We start from the raw sequence: 22,502 nt of genomic DNA, 5'->3' as shown, positions 1-22,502 counted from the left end.
CGATAAAACAAATACAGGCATCACTGAGATGAGGTTTGCTGGTGAGAGGTCACTTGAGGAGGTCGGTGAGGGCTACACCCTTTTCTGGAAAGGTCTCCTGGGGGATGTCCGTTGCATTCACAGTGTCAGATTTGCCATCTGGTCATCTCTGCTTCGCCATCTAATTGAGACACCAACTGCCATTGATGAATGCCTCATGACATTGCACTGACCAGGAGTCATTATGCGACCCTGATCAGGGCCTATGCTCCCACACTTGACTTGAAGGCGGACATGAAGGACCGTTTCTATGACAACCTCACAGCTACCATCAGGAACACCACAGGCAGTGATAAGATCATTCTGCTGGGCAATTTTAACGCCAGACTTGGCAAAAACCATGAGATATGGCAAGGAGTCATTGGACGTCATGGAGTCAGAAATGTAAACAGAAATGGCCTCCGACTTCTGTCCCTCTGTACGGAGCTGGATCTCATCATTACCAACACTATCTTTCAGCTATGTGACATGTACAAGATTTCCTGCATGGACCCAAAGTCCAAATACTGACACCTTATCGATTTCATCATTGTCAGACACTGTGTTCTGCATGACATGCTCTTGACCTGTACCATGCATGGTACTGAATGTTCCACTGATCATCGCCTGATTTGCTCAAGTCTCCAGCTAAATGCACATCCACCTGCCCGTCAGCAGAAGCCAAAATGACGTCTTCTCTACAAGATCCGTGTGTGATGCCACTGCCGAATCCATCCCCTCCCCCACTACTGTCTCATCAGTGACCACTGCTACCCTTACGGCAGAATGGCAAGAAATCTCAACCACTTTTCATGGTGCCTCAGAATCCATTCTTGACTACTCTAAGAGGCGACACAAGACTGGTTCGACAATTGTACAGTGGCCATCAGTTCCCTCATATGCGAGAAAAATGCCACCCATGATGCCTTTCTTAGAAATCCAGCATCTTCCACACTCCGCAAGCATTTCTCCTCCCTCTGTGCCATGATGCAGCAAGAATTGTTTCAAATAAAAAATGAGTGGTGGCTGAGAAAAGCTAGGGAGATCCAAAACTGTGCAGACCTTGGCGACACCCATGGTTTCTACGATGCAGTAAAGATGATTCATGGCCCAACGCAATGCTCCTTGCACCATGTGTGTAGTAAGGATGCTGCTCTCATCAAAGAGAAGAGCGTTATCCTTGAAAGATGGGCTGAACACCTGTAGGAACTGCTTAATAAGATCAATGCCACCAATCTTTCCATTGTTACTGATCTCCCCACTCTGCCATCCATCTCCATGCTGGACAACCCACCATTCATCAGCCTAAAAAACAACAAGGCAGCTGGTCCCGATAGCATACCCGTTGAGATCCTCGAGTGTAGCGGAACTGACCTCCTCCTACGTCTCCACAGACAAAAACGAACATTCTTAATAAATTTCTTATAAACAGAGCTCCATCCAAGATGTGACACTAATACTCCAAGAAGTATTTGACTCTTGTACAGGTAGAGAATTGCGTTGGGATTAAGATACTTTCTGGAGGGGTAGAATAATCCCATTATCTTTCCAGTGATTTTGGCAACAGATCTGATGTAAGTCTTCTATTTCAGATGAAGAGTAAAGGTCCGTTCCAGAAGTTTTTGAATCTGGGTGGTTCATCGAGGCGAGAGGCATTTATTGATGCTGGGGCAAAGAGGGTATCTGAGTGTTTGTGATGAAAAGATGAAACCAGTGTTTAGAATCTATTTTTTTAAGCTTGGAAAATCTCCTAAACTTTCTTGCATGCAATGCTGAACTTGATTGGTTTCAGATAAATCGTTTAATTCAATAAATATGGCATGCTTTACTCATAAGAAATTCACACAGAAGATTGATGCATTTACTTGGATCAGCAATGAGGATTTAGTGTTTGTATTATTTGGATTCTTTGGACTACTGTTCTCATCTTCAGTGTTGTTTTCACAACATTTCGATCAATGTAACCATCGACCTTCTTCAGGTGTATCTTGTCGAATTTGTTGTGAACTATTCATACTAGAATTTTCCACAAGGACCCATAATGGATAAAGTACTAAGTAAAATTCAGTTGTAAGTGACAGTCTTCTGAATGTTCAATTCTCATTGTAGACGATGATAAGAATACAATTGTGAATTACTTAAGACTGTCATGGCTGACAGGACGAAAGCATGCTACCCTCATGGATTAAATAAAGGATTCAGTTCAAAATTCTGTGCAGATTCATGAGTTTGATAAGATACACCTGAAGAAGGCCGGAGGTTACATCAGCTGAAATGTTGGGGAAATAACACTTAAGATGAGAACAGTAGTTTGATTAATCCAAATAATATTAATTATGAGAAAAAACTCTGACTTTCCTTAAAAACCTCTCTGGCCTAATCACCAGTTCTCATTAGATCACCAAAATTAAGCAATGTTAAACCTGGTCAGTATAAGTTAGGTGACCATTTGGGAATACCAGGTGCTGTATGTATAAGGATGTTGACACCTGCTGCAAAAACCTAATGTTATCATCTCCCCAGGCGGGGATATGTGACTGAGGATCGTTTGTGAATTTCATACATCCATGAAACTTCCTTCTTTGAAGGAAGTTGATTCAACCTGCCTAGGTTGAGTGCTGCTTTGATACAGTATGGAGCGGCGGCAGGGGAGGGGGGTACTTCCTTAACCCCCCCAAACTGTGTTAGTAGTCAAGAATGTCAGAATTAGGATATACAGAGGCATCCTTCTAGTCTCAAGAGACAATGGATACCTCCTGTAAGGGTGTTTATAGTGAAACAACGTATATGATTGCACCTCTCTTAAATTAGCATTGGTTGAGTCCAAAGTTAAGAGGAAGTCCACAGTGGTTGCAAACAATACTGGTATAAGTAGAGGTTTGCTTCTCCTAGATTAGTTGCATAAGAAAGGCTTGAGAGTCTAGTCTACTCTACTATTCAACCCATAGCTGGAGAGAGGATGTATAAGTTCATACCTATCCTCAGAGTACTAGTTAACATAATCCAATAGCCCAATTATAATTTGGACCGGTTGTTCGGATCAGGGTAAAGACCGTAGTGCATAGTAATAATGACACAGATAAAATGATGTTGATAAAAATGACACAATGAATGAAAATAAAAAAAAATTGCATAAGTGAATAAAAGAAAAAATGGCACAATGAATAAAAAAGAAAACATGGTACAAGTGAATAAAAAGAAAATGGCACAAATGAATGAAAGAATAAATGGCAGAAGTGAATAAAAAGAAAAATAACACAAATGAATAAAAAGAAAAAATGGCACAAGTGAATAAAAAAGAAAAAATGGCACAAAACAAGAAAATAGAACAGCGGTTATCAAATTTTTTTATGCAATGTAAACCATGCACTTGTTCGAACATGTTTTCCCTCACATATACACACCCACATGTACGCACGCATGCACACACACACACACACACACACACATATACACAGCCCCATACACACACTCACATTCATGCACACACACACACACACACCCGAACTGTGACATCACTTCCTTTTAAGTGAAAACCAGACATGCGCACCCAGAACACTAACTCCAGTATAAAAGTCAACAAAACCTGTTAACTTCCCTTTTTTTGTCTGGACCAGCGTTCAAGCTGCTTAGTCGACGAACCGACCACACATTCTAACGTCACTTTCCCTGCTACTCTAATGTGGGGCAAGCGCAAGTACACTTTATACGCTTTCTCTCTCCATGAACTGGATTGACTTTTCTCACTCTATCTCCCCTTCGCTTTGGTCCATCAAACAGACATGTGCGCGATGTTCTACTGAGCTTAACCCTCTCTTTCTACAGGCCGTCTTGCCGCTTCGCGTTTCTCTATTGCATTCCCCTTTTCCTTCCACGCGCGTAGTCGTCAACGGCTGAATGAACACGTGTACACCGAAGACTTTCATTTCTCAACATAAAATAAACGACATGTTTATTTTATTCCAGCATTTGAGTTCCTTGTTTCCTTCATTCAATTCGTTTCATTATTTTTTCTTGTAGCAAGTTAGGGTATTTTATATCCTGGTCCGCAACAATATACAAATACTTCAAGGCAGGACAATGAACCAATGAGTTTTAGTTGTATACGTGTTATTATATCTGACTAGTTGTTGTATCTTGATAACTCTGTTCAGTCTCGAAAGACAAAGGATACCCCCTGTAGGGCAGCTGCGCATTTAATTGTGAGGCAAGGGTTGCACAATCCTCAATCCCATTCAATCTTGAAAGCAAAGGATACCCCCTGTAGAGGCAGTAGTGCATGTAATTGTGAAGCAAGGGTTGTGCAATCCCAACCACACCTCTCCTGAATCGGCACTGGTTGAGTCCAGTAGCAAGGAGAAATCCAGGACGACTGGAAACAATGCTGAGATAAGCAGAGAGCACATACAGCACCTGGAAGTCCCAAATGGCCACCCATTTAATACTGGCTAGGTTCAACGTTGCTTAACTTGGGTGATCCAGCAGGAATCGGTGTGTCAACGTGATTATGCCGTATCGGTTGTTGTATAGGGAAGTGAGAAGGATAATAAATAAACATAGAGATGTATTTAGGAAAATTTAGAGTTAGGGTTTAAATATTTTACTTTAAAATGTAGATATAATTTTGGTTTTTATTTGTCAAACTTTTATTGCTTTTCCTTTATATATATTAGCAGGGAGACTCAACATTGCCCGGGATTGAATGATGATTAATTGCCTACTTTACTCTGGGATCTATAAGCAATTTTCAACTGCTACAAATAATTGCTACAGATTCATCGCAGTGCATCTGGAGAAAGCTTCACATGCCTCGCTTCAGCGACTTGGTCCACAATATATTGTAGTCTACATTGCACTGTAGAGAACCTACTGTTGATTTTATAAAATTACTTTTATATAATAGCATGAATTAAAATTTAAAATGCAAAAGTCAAGTATCATGGTTCAATTGTGCTAAAATAGAAACATTCATTTCAAACGTGTTCCTGTTTTATCAAAGAACCTACTATGGACGTTATACAATGAACCCTTTCCCTTGTGCAGTGATAAAACTTTTCAAATCCATTTTGGATATTTTGATCAAAATCGGACTGTTCCTTTCTTTAACTAGACTTTTTTGATTTTCAATTTTCAATACTTATCAGAGGCATTCCAATACAAAACCTATTTAAGAACACTACTTTCAGATCTATAAAGTATACGTGAGTGAAATTAAAATAAAATCATCCCAACTGTTTCGGAATCCATAAGGAATAAACACACACAGAGTACCTTTTATATATATTTAGAGATAAAAATAGAGATATCCTAGATTATGATAAACTCATTGTGAGATTTTCATCTATTTTTTTTACACTTGTGCCATTTTTTCTCTTATTTATTCACTTGTGCCAATTCTACCTGTGCCATTATTACCTAAATCATAGACCCTAAATTCGATGTTGCATGATAATTTAGAAAACCTGAAAGTTGTCAGAATTTTGTTTTTTTACTTTTATTTAGCTCAAACAAGGTGTTTTGGGACTATGTAGGGAGCTGAGCAACGAGATGCCTGTTCGCATTACATTTGAACGTTTGCATGTTAGTACAGTCAAGAAAGCAGGAAACCTAGAAGGAATTCCAAAGCCTAGTAGTTTGAGGAAAGAAACTGAGAGTAGAAGACTTTCTGACATCTAGGAATCTCCATAGTGAAGGGGTGGAATTTTGGTACTTGTAGGGTTAGTTAGGGGTATTTAAGTCAAGTGCTACAAGTTCGGCAGGAAACATTCCATTCTCCACCCCCATCAGATGTCATTTTTTTTCTTTTTTGTACCATTTTTTTTTATTCTTGATTTTTTTTTAAGCATTTCTTCTGTTAAAATAATTGAAGAGTTCTACAATCAAGAACAAATTGAGACAAGTGTGTTTAGAGTTGCCTCCCTTGCGTCATGCTCGTCACAACAATGATTTCCATATTATGGTAAGCAAAAACCTTAAAAACAATCACTAATTCCCCGTTTCAAACAATATATATTTTTTTTTCTATCGATAACGAAGATGGGCTTTGTGCAAATATTTTTTCTGGTTGTATTGTTATTTATAAATGTAACTGAAATAGAAACTTTCAAAAGAAAAACGTGTTGTCTGCTTTTTTTTTTCCTCCCGAGAAGATGCAACTTTTCCCCCCTTTTGTTTTATGACTTTTTTTTCTTTTCGTTTTATTTGCAAAAAAGTATTACGTGTACAATTCCGCTATTTTCAAACACCCGCTTTTTATTCTTTTTTAAAATTAAAAATAAAATCCATAATAATATTATTTTCATTTTTTTTTGTTAATTCGGAATAATGTCGAACATTTTAAAACTTTAAAAATGAAAACACGACTGTTGTTTTTATAATTAAAAATTGGTTCTTATGCACTTTTGTTACCGTGCTGAAATAATAACGTTATTATATAGAAAACCATTCTTAACATGGGGATGGTGTTTTCTAACTATTCCCTACATTCACCTAACAATTTAATAATAAAAGATATCGTAAAACTTGAATTTATCTTGAAAAAGTGCATAAACGACTTAAAATTTTAGTTTGTATTTTCAAATTTAATTATTACGAAATTATTTTAAATATTTGCCCGTTAAAACAACACTAACGAACTAACAATAAAATTGGGTGCTAATATAGATAAGCCCCCATGGCTGCCCATATTGGCTCGCTCGGTGTTTCAACAGCTGAAAGGTCACCAGACAAAATGAAATCCGGGTTCATGAAACAAAAAAAATAGGGGGGGGGGAAATAGTACGTTGCATGTCCAAAATTCAACCTAATTAAAAAAAAACACACACACATATTTTTGATGTATGTACCCATAACAGAAGGAAAATGTCACATTCCAAAAATCACGTAAATTAATCAAGTATTTGTTTGAACTACGAATATAAAATTTTGGTAATTTTTTTACGACCCTGCACTACTGCAGTACTCCTGCACTCCTGTGCCGTGCTGAAATAATAACGTTATTATTTAGAAAGCCATTCTTAACATGGGGAGTGAAGGGTGTTCTGTACTTCTACCTAACAAGTTAATAAAAAAGATCGGTACTAATGCACTTTTTTCTCCTTGTTGAAATAATAACGTTATTATTTAGAAAGCCATTCTTAACATGGGGAGGGTGTTTTGTACCTATTCTGTATTTTTACCTGACAATTTAATAAAAACAGATATAAAACTTTAATCAAACTTGGAAATATTATTTAAAAAATATCACGGGTCAATAAGTGCATGAGCACCAAAAGATATCATAAAACTTGAATCTAACCTGAAAAAATAGCGCAGTAACATAAGTGTAAGCACCTTTTTTTTTCACCTCAACACTCATCTTTAAAATGACGCATTTTACAGGGTTTTTGGGCTTGCTTAAAACAAATATCACATTTATATTGGGGGCATACAGTTTTCTGGGTATTAAGACATTTTTTCCAATGTATTAATTTATCAGTGGCCATTCACCGTTCTTAACATGAGGAGGAGGGTATTTTGTAACCTGCATGCGCATTAGTAAAACATGGCCTCCAGTAAAAACATAATGGATTACATTGGATAAAAAAATGTCTTAATATCCTGAAAATTACTTGTCTGCCTCAAATGTAAATGTGATATTCGTTTTCAGTATATCCGAAAACCTTCAAAAGTTGTTGATTTAACGGTGAATGGTGAGATGAAAAGAAAGTAAAAAAACCCCCCAAAAAAACCTAAATTTTATAAGGAAGTGAGAACGATGTGTGTTGATCCGCCATATTTAATAAAGGGAGACAACTCATATCAAACTAGCCTGTAATGGCTACAATATAGTATGATTGATTTTTTAGCAATTAATAAGTGTATTCAATATACTTATTTCTGATAGGTTCATAAGAGTAGTGGTTGATGGGCAGAAATAAGAAGCTCATAGTATTAATGCTGGAGTCTCTCCGGAGTCCATCCAAGGCCCAACTCTCTTTCTAATCTACATCAATGATCTTCCAAATCATATCCTTAGATCATTCGTAGACATTTATACTGACACTTCCATCTATGGCAGCACATCAAAGACTGTAAACTACCAAGTTCTCTCCGATTCTCTGTCTTCTGATCTTAAGCATGTGGTACAATGAAGAAAGAGGTGGCTAATTACTTTTAATGCATTTAAAACCAAGCTTCTGTCTTTACATCATCAACACTGATCCCCATCTGGCATCAGTTGAATCACTCTCATCTTGGGGAGGCTCCATGTGTTGTCATTAAACTAACCCCAACCCATTTCGTTGTCATTAAACTAACCCCAACCCATTTCGTTGTCATTAAACTAACCCCAACCCATTTCGTTGTCATTAAACTAACCCCAACCCATTTCGTTGTCATTAAACTAACCCCAACGCATTTCGTTGTCATTAAACTAACCCCAACCCATTTCGTTGTCATTAAACTCAGCAGTTTTCAGTTTTCTTTTCAACATCATTTGATGAATGTTTCAAATGAAAACAATGTAACAAAGCACATGTAGAAATAACAATGAAATATAAATGGCTAGCGAAAATATTAACAGCAGCCGTTAAAGCACATATGCAAATTAGCAGGTGTGCGTGAGCTCGTGTTGCAGGAAAAGAAGAGAAAAATACTTCATATGGTCGAGAGAGAAGCAAAGTGCATGCCGAGCAAGATGGATGTGTGAAAGTCAAGGGCGAGAAAGTGCTGCCTGGCGCCAGCATGGGGTAGCAGCGGCAGAAACTTTTAAGAAAACCCGTGTGTGTAAAGTGATTTTGGAAAAATAATGAAATGTGTTATTTTGGAAGAACCACAGAATAAATGCATTTCATTTGCACTTTTAAAAAAAAATGCTGAGTTGGATTTATTTATTTATTTTTGTTTCTTTGCGATGGTACCAGATAGCGTGGGGTAAGTCCTAGAGATATTTGAACTGTAGCAACACAGTTAATAAGTTATGATCACGCCACATTACAACAACAGTTCTTGCAGAAAGGTGTTGATGTCCTTCTGCATACAGCACCTGGTATTTCCAAATGGTCACCCATTTGGTACTGACCAGGCTCAATATTGCTTAACTTTGATGGCCTAATGAGACCTGGTGTGGTAATGTGATTATGCTGTATAATGCTGTCCTCATAAATAATCAAACTGTTCATTGTTTGCAATCCTTTCATAATATTCATCATTCAACTGACAATTTATCTTATTAACCCTTATCTTCCAGTTGCTTTTAGCCTTGATAAGTGATCACTCATAAGTATAAAAAATCTTCTCATAATATTCTTCATCATTCAACTGACAATCCCTTCATCTCATTAAGCCTTTTCTTCACATAACTTTTTGCCTTGATAAGTGGCAATTTATTAGTAAAATAAAAAAATTTGTTTTTCAGATTTTGCCTTAACTCCATTTTGTACATATCAGTCATGAAGCCGCTTTTACAGTGTGCATCCGAATTATGGATCTCTGTCTGCCTTCACGTCAAACGAAGTGTTGTCTTCATTGACAGCGTGTGTTCGGAGATTCTTCACTGGAATGGAGGGGTGCTAAAACTTGTGGAAGCTGGAGCAATGGATGTGAAAGAATTTTCATCGTTCGAGGTAAGCTGTCATTCCGCATCTTTGAAATGTTGAGATGTAAAAGCTAACCCTTGTGATCACGGACGTTGGATGTAAAAGAAAAAAATGCACATTAGACATCTATACACAGTTTTTTAATTTTGAAACTTTGCCAGGAGAAATTCTGAAAGCCTTTATGTTACTAGCAAAAATGTGTGACCAGAAATTGCATGGTTCTGCTTGTATATAATTATAGCACAACCAATAAAAAAAAAAAAGGCAATTCCTGGAAAGACCACAGAACAGATATTACAGACTCCACCCCTACCCACCCCCAAAAATCAATAATTAAAGAATAAAATAAAGGAGAAGATACTGCCTGGGAGAACGGTATCATCACACATATACTCTGCTAAAGCCAAGTCAAATTTATTCCACAGGTCCAACTCTGTATATCAAGTTTCAAGTCTGTATGCCAAAAATTGACATAGTTTGGTAGAGACCGTTCTGCATATAGAAAAGGTCACTTTTATATATATACTAGCTGTAACTACTCTAGCTGAGATACAAAACCAAAATCTAAAGACAGTAGCATTACAAACGTGTGCTGTGTTTCTGTGGACATTGGCAATATTACATACCTAATGTGCTTCAACAAGTCATATCTTTTTTATTTGTGGGTCAATTTTAAAAAGAATTACATCGATGGAAACAGAATGGAATAAGCATTCCAATGATGTTAATTTATTTTTCTTTTATGCGTTCAATATTTTTATGCTCCAAGTTAAAAATGAAAAAACGGTAAAAAATATGACGACAACAAAAAGGGAAATTGTTTTTTCAATATTTACATTTCATACATTACGTTTGGATACAAATGCGCGGGGTCAAATTTGATTGGATATAGCTGAAATTTTACAGGCTATATAAACATAGAAGTCCATTTCTACTGGACTTTGATTTATATTTTTACGACCACAGGAAGCAAAGTTACGACTGAGAAAAGTTGATGAAGAATATTTCAAAATTGATAAGATAAATTGGCATATATCAATTTTCATATAGATAATAGTTTCAGAATTATTTTCATGTATGATATGTAAATATTTGATAATTATTTATTGTGCGGAAATTTCTTTAAAATGTTATTTTTTATATAAATTCAAATCTGCTTAACAGGAAAACGGCTCGCTATGCGCTGACCAGCGCTGAGCTGACTAAAGTCAGCGCATTAACGAGTTTCGTTTGTATTCTCTTAAAAATAGCAATGGCTAAGAACACATTACCCAAAAGTACTTCCTTTAAACTCCTTGGCCTAATATTTACAGGGAATATGAACTGGAATAGATATATTGAGAGCATTGCCAAGGCTGCTGTGAAGAAGGTGGGCTCTCTATACCGTGCTAGAAAACTACTTACGCCTGAAAGTATTGTGTACCTCTATAAGGCTACCATTCGCCCATGTATGGAGCACTGTTGTCACATTTGGGCTGGTGCATCTGCTACTTGTCTCTCACTCCTGGACAGGGTTCAAAAGAAGAGTTGCCAACCTGATAGGTCCTGAACTGTCATCTATGCTTCAGCCTCTGTCCCATCGACGAAATGTTGCATCCCTCTGCCTGTTTTATAAGTGCTTTAATGGTGAATGCTCTGAGGAACTACAAGCACTTGTACCCCCTCGACGTGAATACCCTCGACAAACCTGACAAGCAGCTAAATCACAGTAGTGTAAGAAAGTCTTCTACTCCAATAGTTTCTTCCCCAGGACTGCTAAACTTTGGCACTCGCTTCCGGGATTCTGCTTTTCCAATTGTACTGACATGCAGAAGTTCAAGTTTAATGTGAACAAACATCTTGCCACTCATCTCTCTTCATAATACCCCTGCAACTTATGTCCCTGATAGTAGCCCCCCTACTTCAAAGTGGCACTTGCCTTGTTTAGGGTGAAAATTTGAATTTAAAAAAAAAAAAAGTAGAAAACTGTTTTTTCTGCTTTCGAAACGAAAACAGAAAAAACAGTTTCATTTTTTATTCTGAGTTTGTCAATTTAAAAATTATTTTCAACTTTTTCAAATTTGATTTCCAAACAATACCCCTAACCCTAACCCGAACCAAAACAAATTATATCTGTCAGTCTTAGTCCAATATGACTTGAGTTTGCGTGTCACAACTATCACGTACAAAAGTAATATATCTCCATCTTCGTTTATCCGAATTTAAAATGATTCTTTTGTTGGCACCTGCTAGCGTCTGTCTTGTCTCGTTCACGTGTCTCCACGCAAGAATTCACATAAGAGGTAAAATCTCCCCTTGATCATAGTTCTATCGTCATAACAATAGCAGGGTTCTGACTTCAGACAGACAGATACCAAATCTTCATTATTAATAGATATTGAAATTTATATTTTCTTTTTCTGTATTCATTTATTAATAACATAATATACAATTGTATTTTCTATACACAGTTTTTTAATTTTGAAACTTTGCCAGGAGAAATTCTGAAAGCCTTTATGTTACTAGCAAAAATGTGTGACCAGAAATTGCATGGTTCTGCTTGTATATAATTATAGCACAACCAATAAAAAAAAAAAGGCAATTCCTGGAAGGATGCTATCATGACCACAGAACAGATATTACAGACTCCACCTCTACCCACCCCCCGAAAAATCAATAATTAAAAAATAAAATAAAGGAGAAGATACTGCCTGGGAGAACGGTATCATCACACATATACTCTGCTAAAGCCAAGTCAAATTTATTCCACAGGTCCAACTCTGTATATCAAGTTTCAAGTCTGTATGCCAAAAATTGACATAGTTTGGTAGAGACCGTTCTGCATATAGAAAAGGTCACTTTTATATATATACTAGCTGTAACTACTCTAGCTGAGATCAAAACCAAAATCTAAAGACAGTAGCATTACAAACGTGCGCTGTATTTCCGTGGACATCGGCAATATTACATACCTAATGTGCTTCAACAAGTCATATCTTTTTTATTTGTGGGTCAATTTTAAAAAGAATTACATCGATGGAAAGAGAATGGAATAAGCATTCCAATGATGTTAATTTATTTTTCTTTTATGTGTTCAATATTTTTATGCTCCAAGTTAAAAATGAAAAAAAACGTTAAAAAAAATGACGACAACAAAAAGGGAAATTGTTTTTTCAATATTTACATTTCATACATTATGTTTAGATACAAATGTGTGGGGGTCAAATTTGATTGGATATGGCTGAAATTTTACAGGCTATATAAACATAGAAGTCATTTCTACTGGACTTTGATTTATATTTTTAAGACCACAGGAAGCAAAGTTATGACTGAGCAAAGTTGACGAATGTTTCAAAATTGATAAGATAAATTGGCATATATCATCCATTTTCATATAGATAATAGTTTCAGAATTATTTTCATGTATAATATGTAAATATTTGATAATTATTTATTGTGTGGAAATTTCTTTAAAATGTTATTTTTTATATAAATTCAAATCTGCTTAACAGGAAAACGGCTCGCTATGCGCTAATGCGCTGACTAAAGTCAGCGCATTAACGAGTTTCGTTTGTATTCTCTTAAAAATAGCAATGGCTAAGAACACATTACCCAAAAGTACTTCCTTTAAACTCCTTGGCCTAATGTTTACAGGGAATATGAACTGGAATAGATATATTGAGAGAATTGCCAAGGCTGCTGCGAAGAAGGTGGGCTCTCTATACCGTGCTAGAAAACTACTCTCACCTGAAAGTATCGTGTACCTCTATAAGGTTACCATTCGCCCATGTATGGAGCACTGTTGTCACATTTGGGCTGGTGCATCTGCTACTTGTCTCTCACTTCTTGACAGGATTCTAAAGAGCGCACCAACCTGATAGGTCCTGAACTATCACCTATGCTTCAGCCTCTGTTTCATCGATGAAATGTTGCATCCCTCTGCCTGTTCTATAAGTATTTTAATGGTGAATGCTCTGAGGAACTACAAGCACTTGTACCCCCCTCGACGTGAAAACCCCCGACAAATCCGACAAGCAGCTAAATCTCATCCCTACACAGTAGAGATCCCTAGGTGTAAGAAAGCCTTCTACTCCAATAGTTTCTTCCCCAGAACTGCTAAACTTTGGCACTCGCTTCCGGGATTCTGCTTTCTCAACTGTACTGACATGCAGAAGTTCAAGTGTAATGTGAACAGACATCTTGCCACTCATCTCTCTTCATAATACCCCTACAACTTATGTCCCTGATAGTAGCCCCCCTACTTCAAAGTGGCACTTGCCTTGTTTAGGGTGAAAATTGAATTAAAAAAACAAAAAAGTAGAAAACTGTTTTTTCTGCTTTCAAAACGAAAACAGAAAAAACAGTTTCATTTTTTATTCTGAGTTTGTCAATGTAAAAATTATTTTCAACTTTTTCAAATTTGATTTCCAAACAATACCCCTAACCCTAACCCGAACCAAAACAAATTATATCTGTCAGTCTTAGTCCAATATGACTTAAGTTTGCGTGTCACAACTATCACGTACAAAAGTGATATATCTCCATCTTCGTTTATCCGAATTTAAAATGATTCTTTTGTTGGCACCTGCTAGCGTCTGTCTTGTCTCGTTCACGTGTCTCCACGCAAGAATTCACATAAGAGGTAAAAGTTTCCACCTGAAACTGAAAAGGAGTTGTCTCCCCTTGATCATAGTTCTATCGTCATAACAATAGCAGGGTTCTGACTTCAGACAGACAGATACCAAATCTCCATTATTAAAAGATTATTGAAATTTATATTTTCTTTTTCTGTATTCATTTATTAATAACATAATATACAATTGTATTTTCTAAATGCAAAATCTGATTTGATCACAACAATTTTGTTGACTTTGTTTCTTGAAGGTTTTTCTTTTTTTTATTTAGAGTGCCGCTCCCGCTCAGAAGAAAGGTGTGTTTATTGTCAGCAGCATCCTCCACGATGTGACGGCAGCAGTCATTCGAGACGTCATCCAGGCCAGTAGCTTTCAATATGTTGTCGTGATCACGGCTGTCAGTCCTCAGGTCCATGTCTTCAGCAAAATGGGAAACCACAGCCCGGATCTTATGGGATCTCTTGGGCTTGACCTTTTCCAACAATTTGAAGAGAATTTATTAGAATGGATGGGCAACATGGTAAGTCGGACATTAGAATGCATTTCACTTAGTTTGCCGTCATCTTATTTTAGATTTTTCATTTTTATTAAATGTTCTTTGATTCTTTTTCTTACTCGTTAAACTACTTTCATTAAAAAAATTTTTATATATACAAAAATCCCAAAATTTTTCAAGTTTACAAAATGAATAATAAACTTAAAGCAAGTATAAATATAGATATTAATAATAACCAGATGAAAAAGCTCAATATTTGAGACAGAGCATTGATATAAGTAAATCGCATTTGTAAACCTAATCCGCCGGTCATTGGTATGTGACCGACCCACATGTTACATTAAATGTCCTGGAAAGGGTCTGCGTATGAAGATCTGTTGATTAGACGTCTTTTTGTCTAGGTGAAGAGAAAAAGCATACCTGAGATGTTGGCTCCTTCTCTTTCAGAATGACATCTTGTTCTTTGAGGGTTTGACATGGTTGGAATCTTCTTTGTCTTGCGGCCCGCTTCGTTTGACTTAACGCAGACATTCAATACAGGCACAAACAACCCACAACACAATTGTAATCTATAAGATCTTAACTATTTTATTTTACAAACATATACATTACAATACAATTAACATATACATTACAATACAATTAACATATACATTACAATACAATTAACATATGCATTACAATACAATTAACAGATCATAAATAATTTTATTTTACAAACATATACATTACAATACAATTAACAGATCATAAATAATTTTATTTTACAAACATATACATTACAATACAATTAACATATACATTACAATACAATTAACATATACATTACAATACAATTAACAGATCATAAATAATTTTATTTTACAAACATATACATTACAATACAATTAACAGATCATAAATAATTTTATTTTACAAACATATACATTACAATACAATTAACAGATCATAAATAATTTTATTTTACAAACATATACATTACAATACAATTAACATATACATTACAATACAATTAACATATACATTACAATACAATTAACAGATCATAAATAATTTTATTTTACAAACATATACATTACAATACAATTAACAGATCATAAATAATTTTATTTTACAAACATATACATTACAATACAATTAACAGATCATAAATAATTTTATTTTACAAACATATACATTACAATACAATTAACATATACATTACAATACAATTAACAGATCATAAATAATTTTATTTTACAAACATATACATTACAATACAATTAACAGATCATAAATAATTTTATTTTACAAACATATACATTACAATACAATTAACAGATCATAAATAATTTTATTTTACAAACATATACATTGCAATACAATTAACAGATCATAAATAATTTTATTTTACAAACATATACATTACAATACAATTAACAGATCATAAATAATTTTATTTTACAAACATATACATTACAATACAATTAACAGATCATAAATAATTTTATTTTACAAACATATACAGTACAATACAATTAACAGATCATAACTAATTTTCACAATTAATTTAACAATAAGCTCTTCAAAATTAACTAGCCCCAACTAGTGCTGAGGGAGGGGCTGCACCCTCCCCTCATTTACAGAGGGACAGAAAATATGTACTCACATCCTGGCTGTTCAGACAAAAACAGAGATCAAGAAAAGGAAGGGAATCGTGGGATTGCATTCTGGTTGCTTATTTCGGAGTATCCCCTCTGATTATGGCCAAATCTCCTCCTCGCCATGCTAGAGGGGGAGGGGGGAAACCCACCACAACCGGGGTACTAAGGTATAGTGCCACACATTTACCGTCAAATAACTTAGATCATTACGATTTCTATTGCATCTTTATATTCACGCAATCAGCTTTTTCTATGGATTATACCACATTTTTCTATCTTCATCAAACCTGGACTTCATTTTGAATATCCTTTTAACGCACATATTTTTTTGCATTATCATCAACTTTTATACAAATATGACTTCTTGCATAATATATACTTTTAATTTATGTGCTAACCAGTAAAATTTATAGTCTGCCTATGAATATCGTTTTGCTAATTTCCTCTGAGGATAAGAGCCATTCTTTGAAACTCCATAGAATAAGGAGAATTTAAAAACTTTTTGTATTCCTTGTCAAATAATAAATTGTAATTTTGAATTTACAAAGTTTATACTGAATTTCTTAAGCTAAATGTAAACATTACGCAAACATACAGCAGATATTTAACACTTGTAACGAACAATTATAAGTGAAACACACGAAAACATTAATTATTAATAAAAAAAAAATATTATAATAGTTTCTAACAACAACACTTAACATAAATCACAATCCATATTTCCAAAATTAACAAATATGTGAACTAGCCCGACTGCGTAATTAATATCTACCTCCTACTTCCGGCCACGGATGTAAATATGGAAGCCCTGTCTGAATAGTTGTACACACCTTTTTATCATTTCTTGACAGAGATTTATCTTGAAAAATTTGTATAAAAAAAGCTGATCTAGAAAACTTCTAGTTTGGAGATGATATCTTCGGAATGGAGTGGGGGAAGACTAAATTGGTATTGTTAGTTGTTTAGATGCATTTTTTTTTGGTGGGTGGGGGGGCGTTAATAAAATTTTAAATTGCACTTCAGACAATAAGTTTTTTGATTTATTATATCATTGTTTATATCATCTAATTTTGTTTTGAAAACTTGAATTTTCTCTGAAAAAGGCCTTGTGAAACTTTGAAAAGTCCTTGAAAATTTATACGAACCCTGATACTCATTAGTTTTAAAAAATCCTCTCCTAATATTCTTCATCATTCAACCGACAATCTGTCCATTTTATTAATCATTATCCTTAAATTGCTTTTAGCTTTGATAAGTGTTTATTCATTAGTATAAAAATTCTTCTCCTAATATTCGTCATTCAACTGATAATCTATCCATCTCAAGTAACTTTTTGAACCTTGATAAATGGTGAGTGAGTAAAAGAAAAGATCTTGCAAAACTAACGTTGTCATGACTTACGTGCTGACAAATAAGTGTTATCCTCTATATAATGTTTTTCTTGATGTCTACGGCTGTAAAAAGACTGAAGATAGATGTAGAATCTTACACTGCTACATCAACAAGGCCGGTGGCAATGTGCTAGCGTCCAAATTCTGGTGAATGCGAAACTGTCGGGTTAGTAGAATGCAAATAACGTTTCTGTATCATTCCTTTGTGTGTTCTCAGTCAAATCTTCCCTGATTTCGTATGTGACTGCTCAGTCTTGCTGTTCTCAGTGTTTGGTGTAAGCACTTGTGTTAGATGGCAAGTGCTTGATTGAACTCCAATCTATGGTCCACCTTGCCAAACTTTCACAAAAAAAAACTCTACTAGTTACAATCACTATATATGATTTCTCCCACTCTCTAACTATTCCTAAATCTAAATGTAAATTCCATGAACAAAGTTTTTTTCTCGGAACTGTCTGCCTCTGTAACTCTGTTCCACTGGCTTGCCTCTCAGTTGAATACAACATAGTAGCCTTCAAATTGAATGTAAACACGTTCGTGTTGAGCTGTTCTCATGAATACTCAAATTCTACCCAACTTACACGATTAACGATTACTACACTACCATCTTACATTCATTAATCCTTATCCTTGAGTGGCTTTCAGGCCTTGATAAGTGGTGACTCCCAAGTAAAAAAAAAAAAAGAAGATATAACCTAAAAGTCAAAGTTATTTATCTTGGACCGGAGAAGGGAGAGTTATTTCCCTTGGGGTAGAAGTAAGCTCTACCATGACAGTTTTGAAAAGTTAACAAATGTTTCACAGGTTTTAATCATCATGCATCCAATGGCTTCTACCTTTTTAATCTGTCGGGTTGTTGAATAAATCTGTTAAATGTTATACTTTTCCCGATGATAATTTTTTGAGTTGGCATTAAACTAATCATGTGTATCTTCAGATGTGACAACGAGGTAACTAATATCATGTGAAATGATCTTCAATGAAATGACATGAGTTTCAATGAAATGACATGCGTTTCGATGAAATGACATGAGTTTCGATGAAATGACATGCGTTTCGATGAAATGACATGAGTTTCGATGAAATGACATGCGTTTCGATGAAATGACATGAGTTTCAATGAAATGACATGCGTTTCAATGAAATGACATGAGTTTTTATGAAATGACATGAGTTTTTATGAAATGACATGAGTTTCGATGAAATGACATGATCTTCGATGAAATGACATGAGTTTTTATGAAATGACATGAGTTTTTATGAAATGACATGAGTTTTTATGAAATGACATGCGTTTTGATGAAATGACATGAGTTTTGATGAAATGACATGAGTTTTTATGAAATGACATGAGTTTTTATGAAATGACAGCGTTTCAATGAAATGACGTGAGTTTTTATGAAATGACGTGAGTTTTTATGAAATGACGTGAGTTTTTATGAAATGACATGAGTTTTTATGAAATGACATGAGTTTTTATGAAATGACATGAGTTTTTATGAAATGACATGAGTTTTTATGAAATGACATGAGTTTTTATGAAATGACATGAGTTTTTATGAAATGACATGAGTTTTTATGAAATGACATGAGTTTTTATGAAATGACATGAGTTTTTATGAAATGACATGCGTTTTGATGAAATGACAGCGTTTCGATGAAATGACATGAGTTTTTATGAAATGACATGAGTTTTTATGAAATTACATGAGTTCTTATGAAATGACATGCGTTTTGATGAAATGACATGCGTTTTGATGAAATGACATCAGTTTTGATGAAATGACATGCGTTTCGATGAAATGACATGCGTTTCGATGAAATGACATGCGTTTCGATGAAATGACATGCGTTTCAATGAAATGACATGAGTTTTTATGAAATGACATGAGTTTTTATGAAATGACATGAGTTTCGATGAAATGACATGATCTTCGATGAAATGACATGAGTTTTGATGAAATGACATGAGTTTTGATGAAATGACATGAGTTTTGATGAAATGACATGAGTTTTTATGAAATGACATGAGTTTTTATGAAATGACATGAGTTTTTATGAAATGACATGAGTTTTTATGAAATGACAGCGTTTCAATGAAATGACATGAGTTTTTATGAAATGACATGAGTTTTTATGAAATGACGTGAGTTTTTATGAAATGACATGAGTTTTTATGAAATGACATGAGTTTTTATGAAATGACATGAGTTTTTATGAAATGACATGAGTTTTTATGAAATGACATGAGTTTTTATGAAATGACATGAGTTTTTATGAAATGACATGAGTTTTTATGAAATGACATGAGTTTTTATGAAATGACATGAGTTTTTATGAAATGACATGAGTTTTTATGAAATGACATGAGTTTTTATGAAATGACATGAGTTTTTATGAAATGACATGAGTTTTTATGAAATGACATGCGTTTTGATGAAATGATATGCGTTTTGATGAAATGACAGCGTTTCGATGAAATGACATGAGTTTTTATGAAATGACATGAGTTTTTATGAAATTACATGAGTTCTTATGAAATGACATGCGTTTTTATGAAATGACATGCGTTTTGATGAAATGACATGCGTTTTGATGAAATGACATCAGTTTTGATGAAATGACATGCGTTTTTATGAAATGACATGAGTTCTTATGAAATGACATGAGTTTTTATGAAATGACATGAGTTTTTATGAAATGACATGAGTTTTTATGAAATGACATGAGTTTTTATGAAATGACATGCGTTTTTTATGAAATGACATGCGTTTTTATGAAATGACATGAGTTTTTTATGAAATGACATGAGTTTTTTATGAAATGACATGAGTTTTGATGAAATGACATGCGTTTTGATGAAATGACATGAGTTTTTATGAAATGACATGAGTTTTTATGAAATGACATGAGTTTTTATGAAATGACATGAGTTTTTATGAAATGACATGAGTTTTGATGAAATGACATGAGTTTTGATGAAATGACATGCGTTTCGATGAAATGATACGATCTTCAAATCTATGCAGAAATAAAGTTCAACTCATGTTGTTATACAGATTAGATGTCTTTTCATAATTTTTTTTCTAATTTTTTTCTTCAATAGAATTACACAGCTGAAGTGTTCCATGTTCCACTCTCGACTATTTGTCTGGGACAGAATCTGTTTGTAATGCCTGCGTACCTTCCAATGTTTCCGCTCTTAAAAATTGATGTGAGGGATATCGACATACGGCTGAGAATTTCAAAAGTGAGTCTTTTTTTTTTTTTTTTAATTGACGTTTTTTTATATTTTTTAATTAGTTGTGTATATCATGTTTAAGCAATGTTGGCCCAGGCTCAGATGGGTGACTTTTTGGAGTGTCTAGTTGACATAAGTAATTATTGATTATATAATGGGAAGTTGTTTGTGTGTATGTTTGTATGTTCAAGTAAAAATAAAAACAACAAAAAAAATACCCATAAAGTTGGTAAAGTTTTTAATCAAGAAATTAATTCCCTTATGCCGACTCATTCTTTTATAAAGTGTGTGTGTGTATGTGCATGTATATGCCTAGAGAGAAGAATGGGTTGGGCAGAGAAAAAAAGAATAAGGCAAAACTGGTATGTAGAAGTTCTAATAGAAATATGTTATACTTTTTCTCTGAGCAATGCCGAGTAGCCTTGCTAGTGTTAAATAAAACAGTTTCTTTTTGACTTCTGTTTTCTGAACATTATTATTATTTTAACTTTTATGTTGAAAAAGGTATGCAGAGAGAATGTTTGGAAAGAAAGGAATGTTTAGTAAAATATTTAGGTTAACTTAGAAACATAACAAGGAAAGAATGTGATGGACATAAGCAGATTAGGTTTTCAAACCTAGGGATAAAAACAAAAAATTTGGCTAGAAAAACGTGTTTCAAAGTCGCATGTTAAAAGATGTGAGTTGAATTATGCCATAGCAAGAATTGGTTTTAATGTATACCAGCAGAGTTAGGAGTTAGAACAGAGACGGGAGATGGACGAAGAGTTAGAGTTTTTTTTTTTTTTTTTTTACAAGGGTGTCACCACTTATCAAGGCCCAGAGGCCACTCGAGGATAAGGGTTAATAGATATACATTAGTCATTGTGATTTTAGCATAGTAAACAGTGGGAATTTTGAAACTTGGATTACTTAGGGGGACGATTCAATTAGAACTTGTTCACATTGGACTTTTTCTTTTTCTTTTTTTTTTTCATAGGTATCAACTCATTATCAAGGCCAAGAGGCCACTCAAGGATAAGGGTTAAAGAGTGTACAGTAGAAATTGGACAATATAATAATCATTAGTAATGAAAATTTGTTAAATTTGATAACTTATATGGAACGGTTCATCAAGAACTTATTTACGTTAGACTTGAAGACAACCATATTGTAGTCAGCCGGAAAGCAGGAAAACGGAAGACAATTCCACAGGCGTGCAGTTCTAATAAAAAAGCTTTGTTCATGGAATCTACGTTTAGATTTAGGCACAGATGAGGCCTGTAATGGCCGTGAACGGGGAGAAAAAGCAGAATCTGAAAGATGTGTGTAATCTTCCAACAGGAAAATATTTGGAATAAAAGCTGTCCGAAAATATAGCTGGAAACTTCTAGTCATTTCTTTGGAAGGAATGTTCATTTCAGCATTGGCAGGTTCGTCAATCAAAACCCTAAGATGAATGTAGCTAATGTTTTCCTGTTTAGCAAGATGGATTTCCCCAGAGAGATGTTTCATCCCTTCGTTGTTAAGGAAAATGTTTGTT

The 22,502-nt window shown here is 34.6% G+C and overlaps 1 protein-coding gene across 2 annotated transcripts in view; it reads left to right on the top strand.

Moving 5' to 3' along the window:
• The first annotated feature begins 5,891 nt into the window (after positions 1-5,891).
• Positions 5,892-22,502, top strand: part of LOC145252442 (sec1 family domain-containing protein 2-like) — a 90,555-nt gene continuing 73,944 nt past the window's right edge. For both annotated transcript variants that reach the window (XM_080111845.1, XM_080111844.1), the window contains exons 1-4: positions 5,892-5,977; positions 9,416-9,623; positions 14,481-14,729; positions 20,846-20,989. In XM_080111845.1, coding sequence (XP_079967971.1) covers positions 9,450-9,623; positions 14,481-14,729; positions 20,846-20,989 — 567 coding nt within the window. In that variant the 5' untranslated portion in view covers positions 5,892-5,977; positions 9,416-9,449. The remainder of the gene's footprint in view (positions 5,978-9,415; positions 9,624-14,480; positions 14,730-20,845; positions 20,990-22,502) is intronic.

This window comes from Euprymna scolopes, chromosome 29, assembly GCF_053919585.1.
Source record: "Euprymna scolopes isolate OS-2025 chromosome 29, ASM5391958v1, whole genome shotgun sequence".
NCBI classification, from domain to species: domain Eukaryota; kingdom Metazoa; phylum Mollusca; class Cephalopoda; order Sepiida; family Sepiolidae; genus Euprymna; species Euprymna scolopes.
The sequence above is the reverse complement of the archived record's forward strand: the minus strand, read 5'-3'. Positions and strand labels throughout refer to the sequence as shown.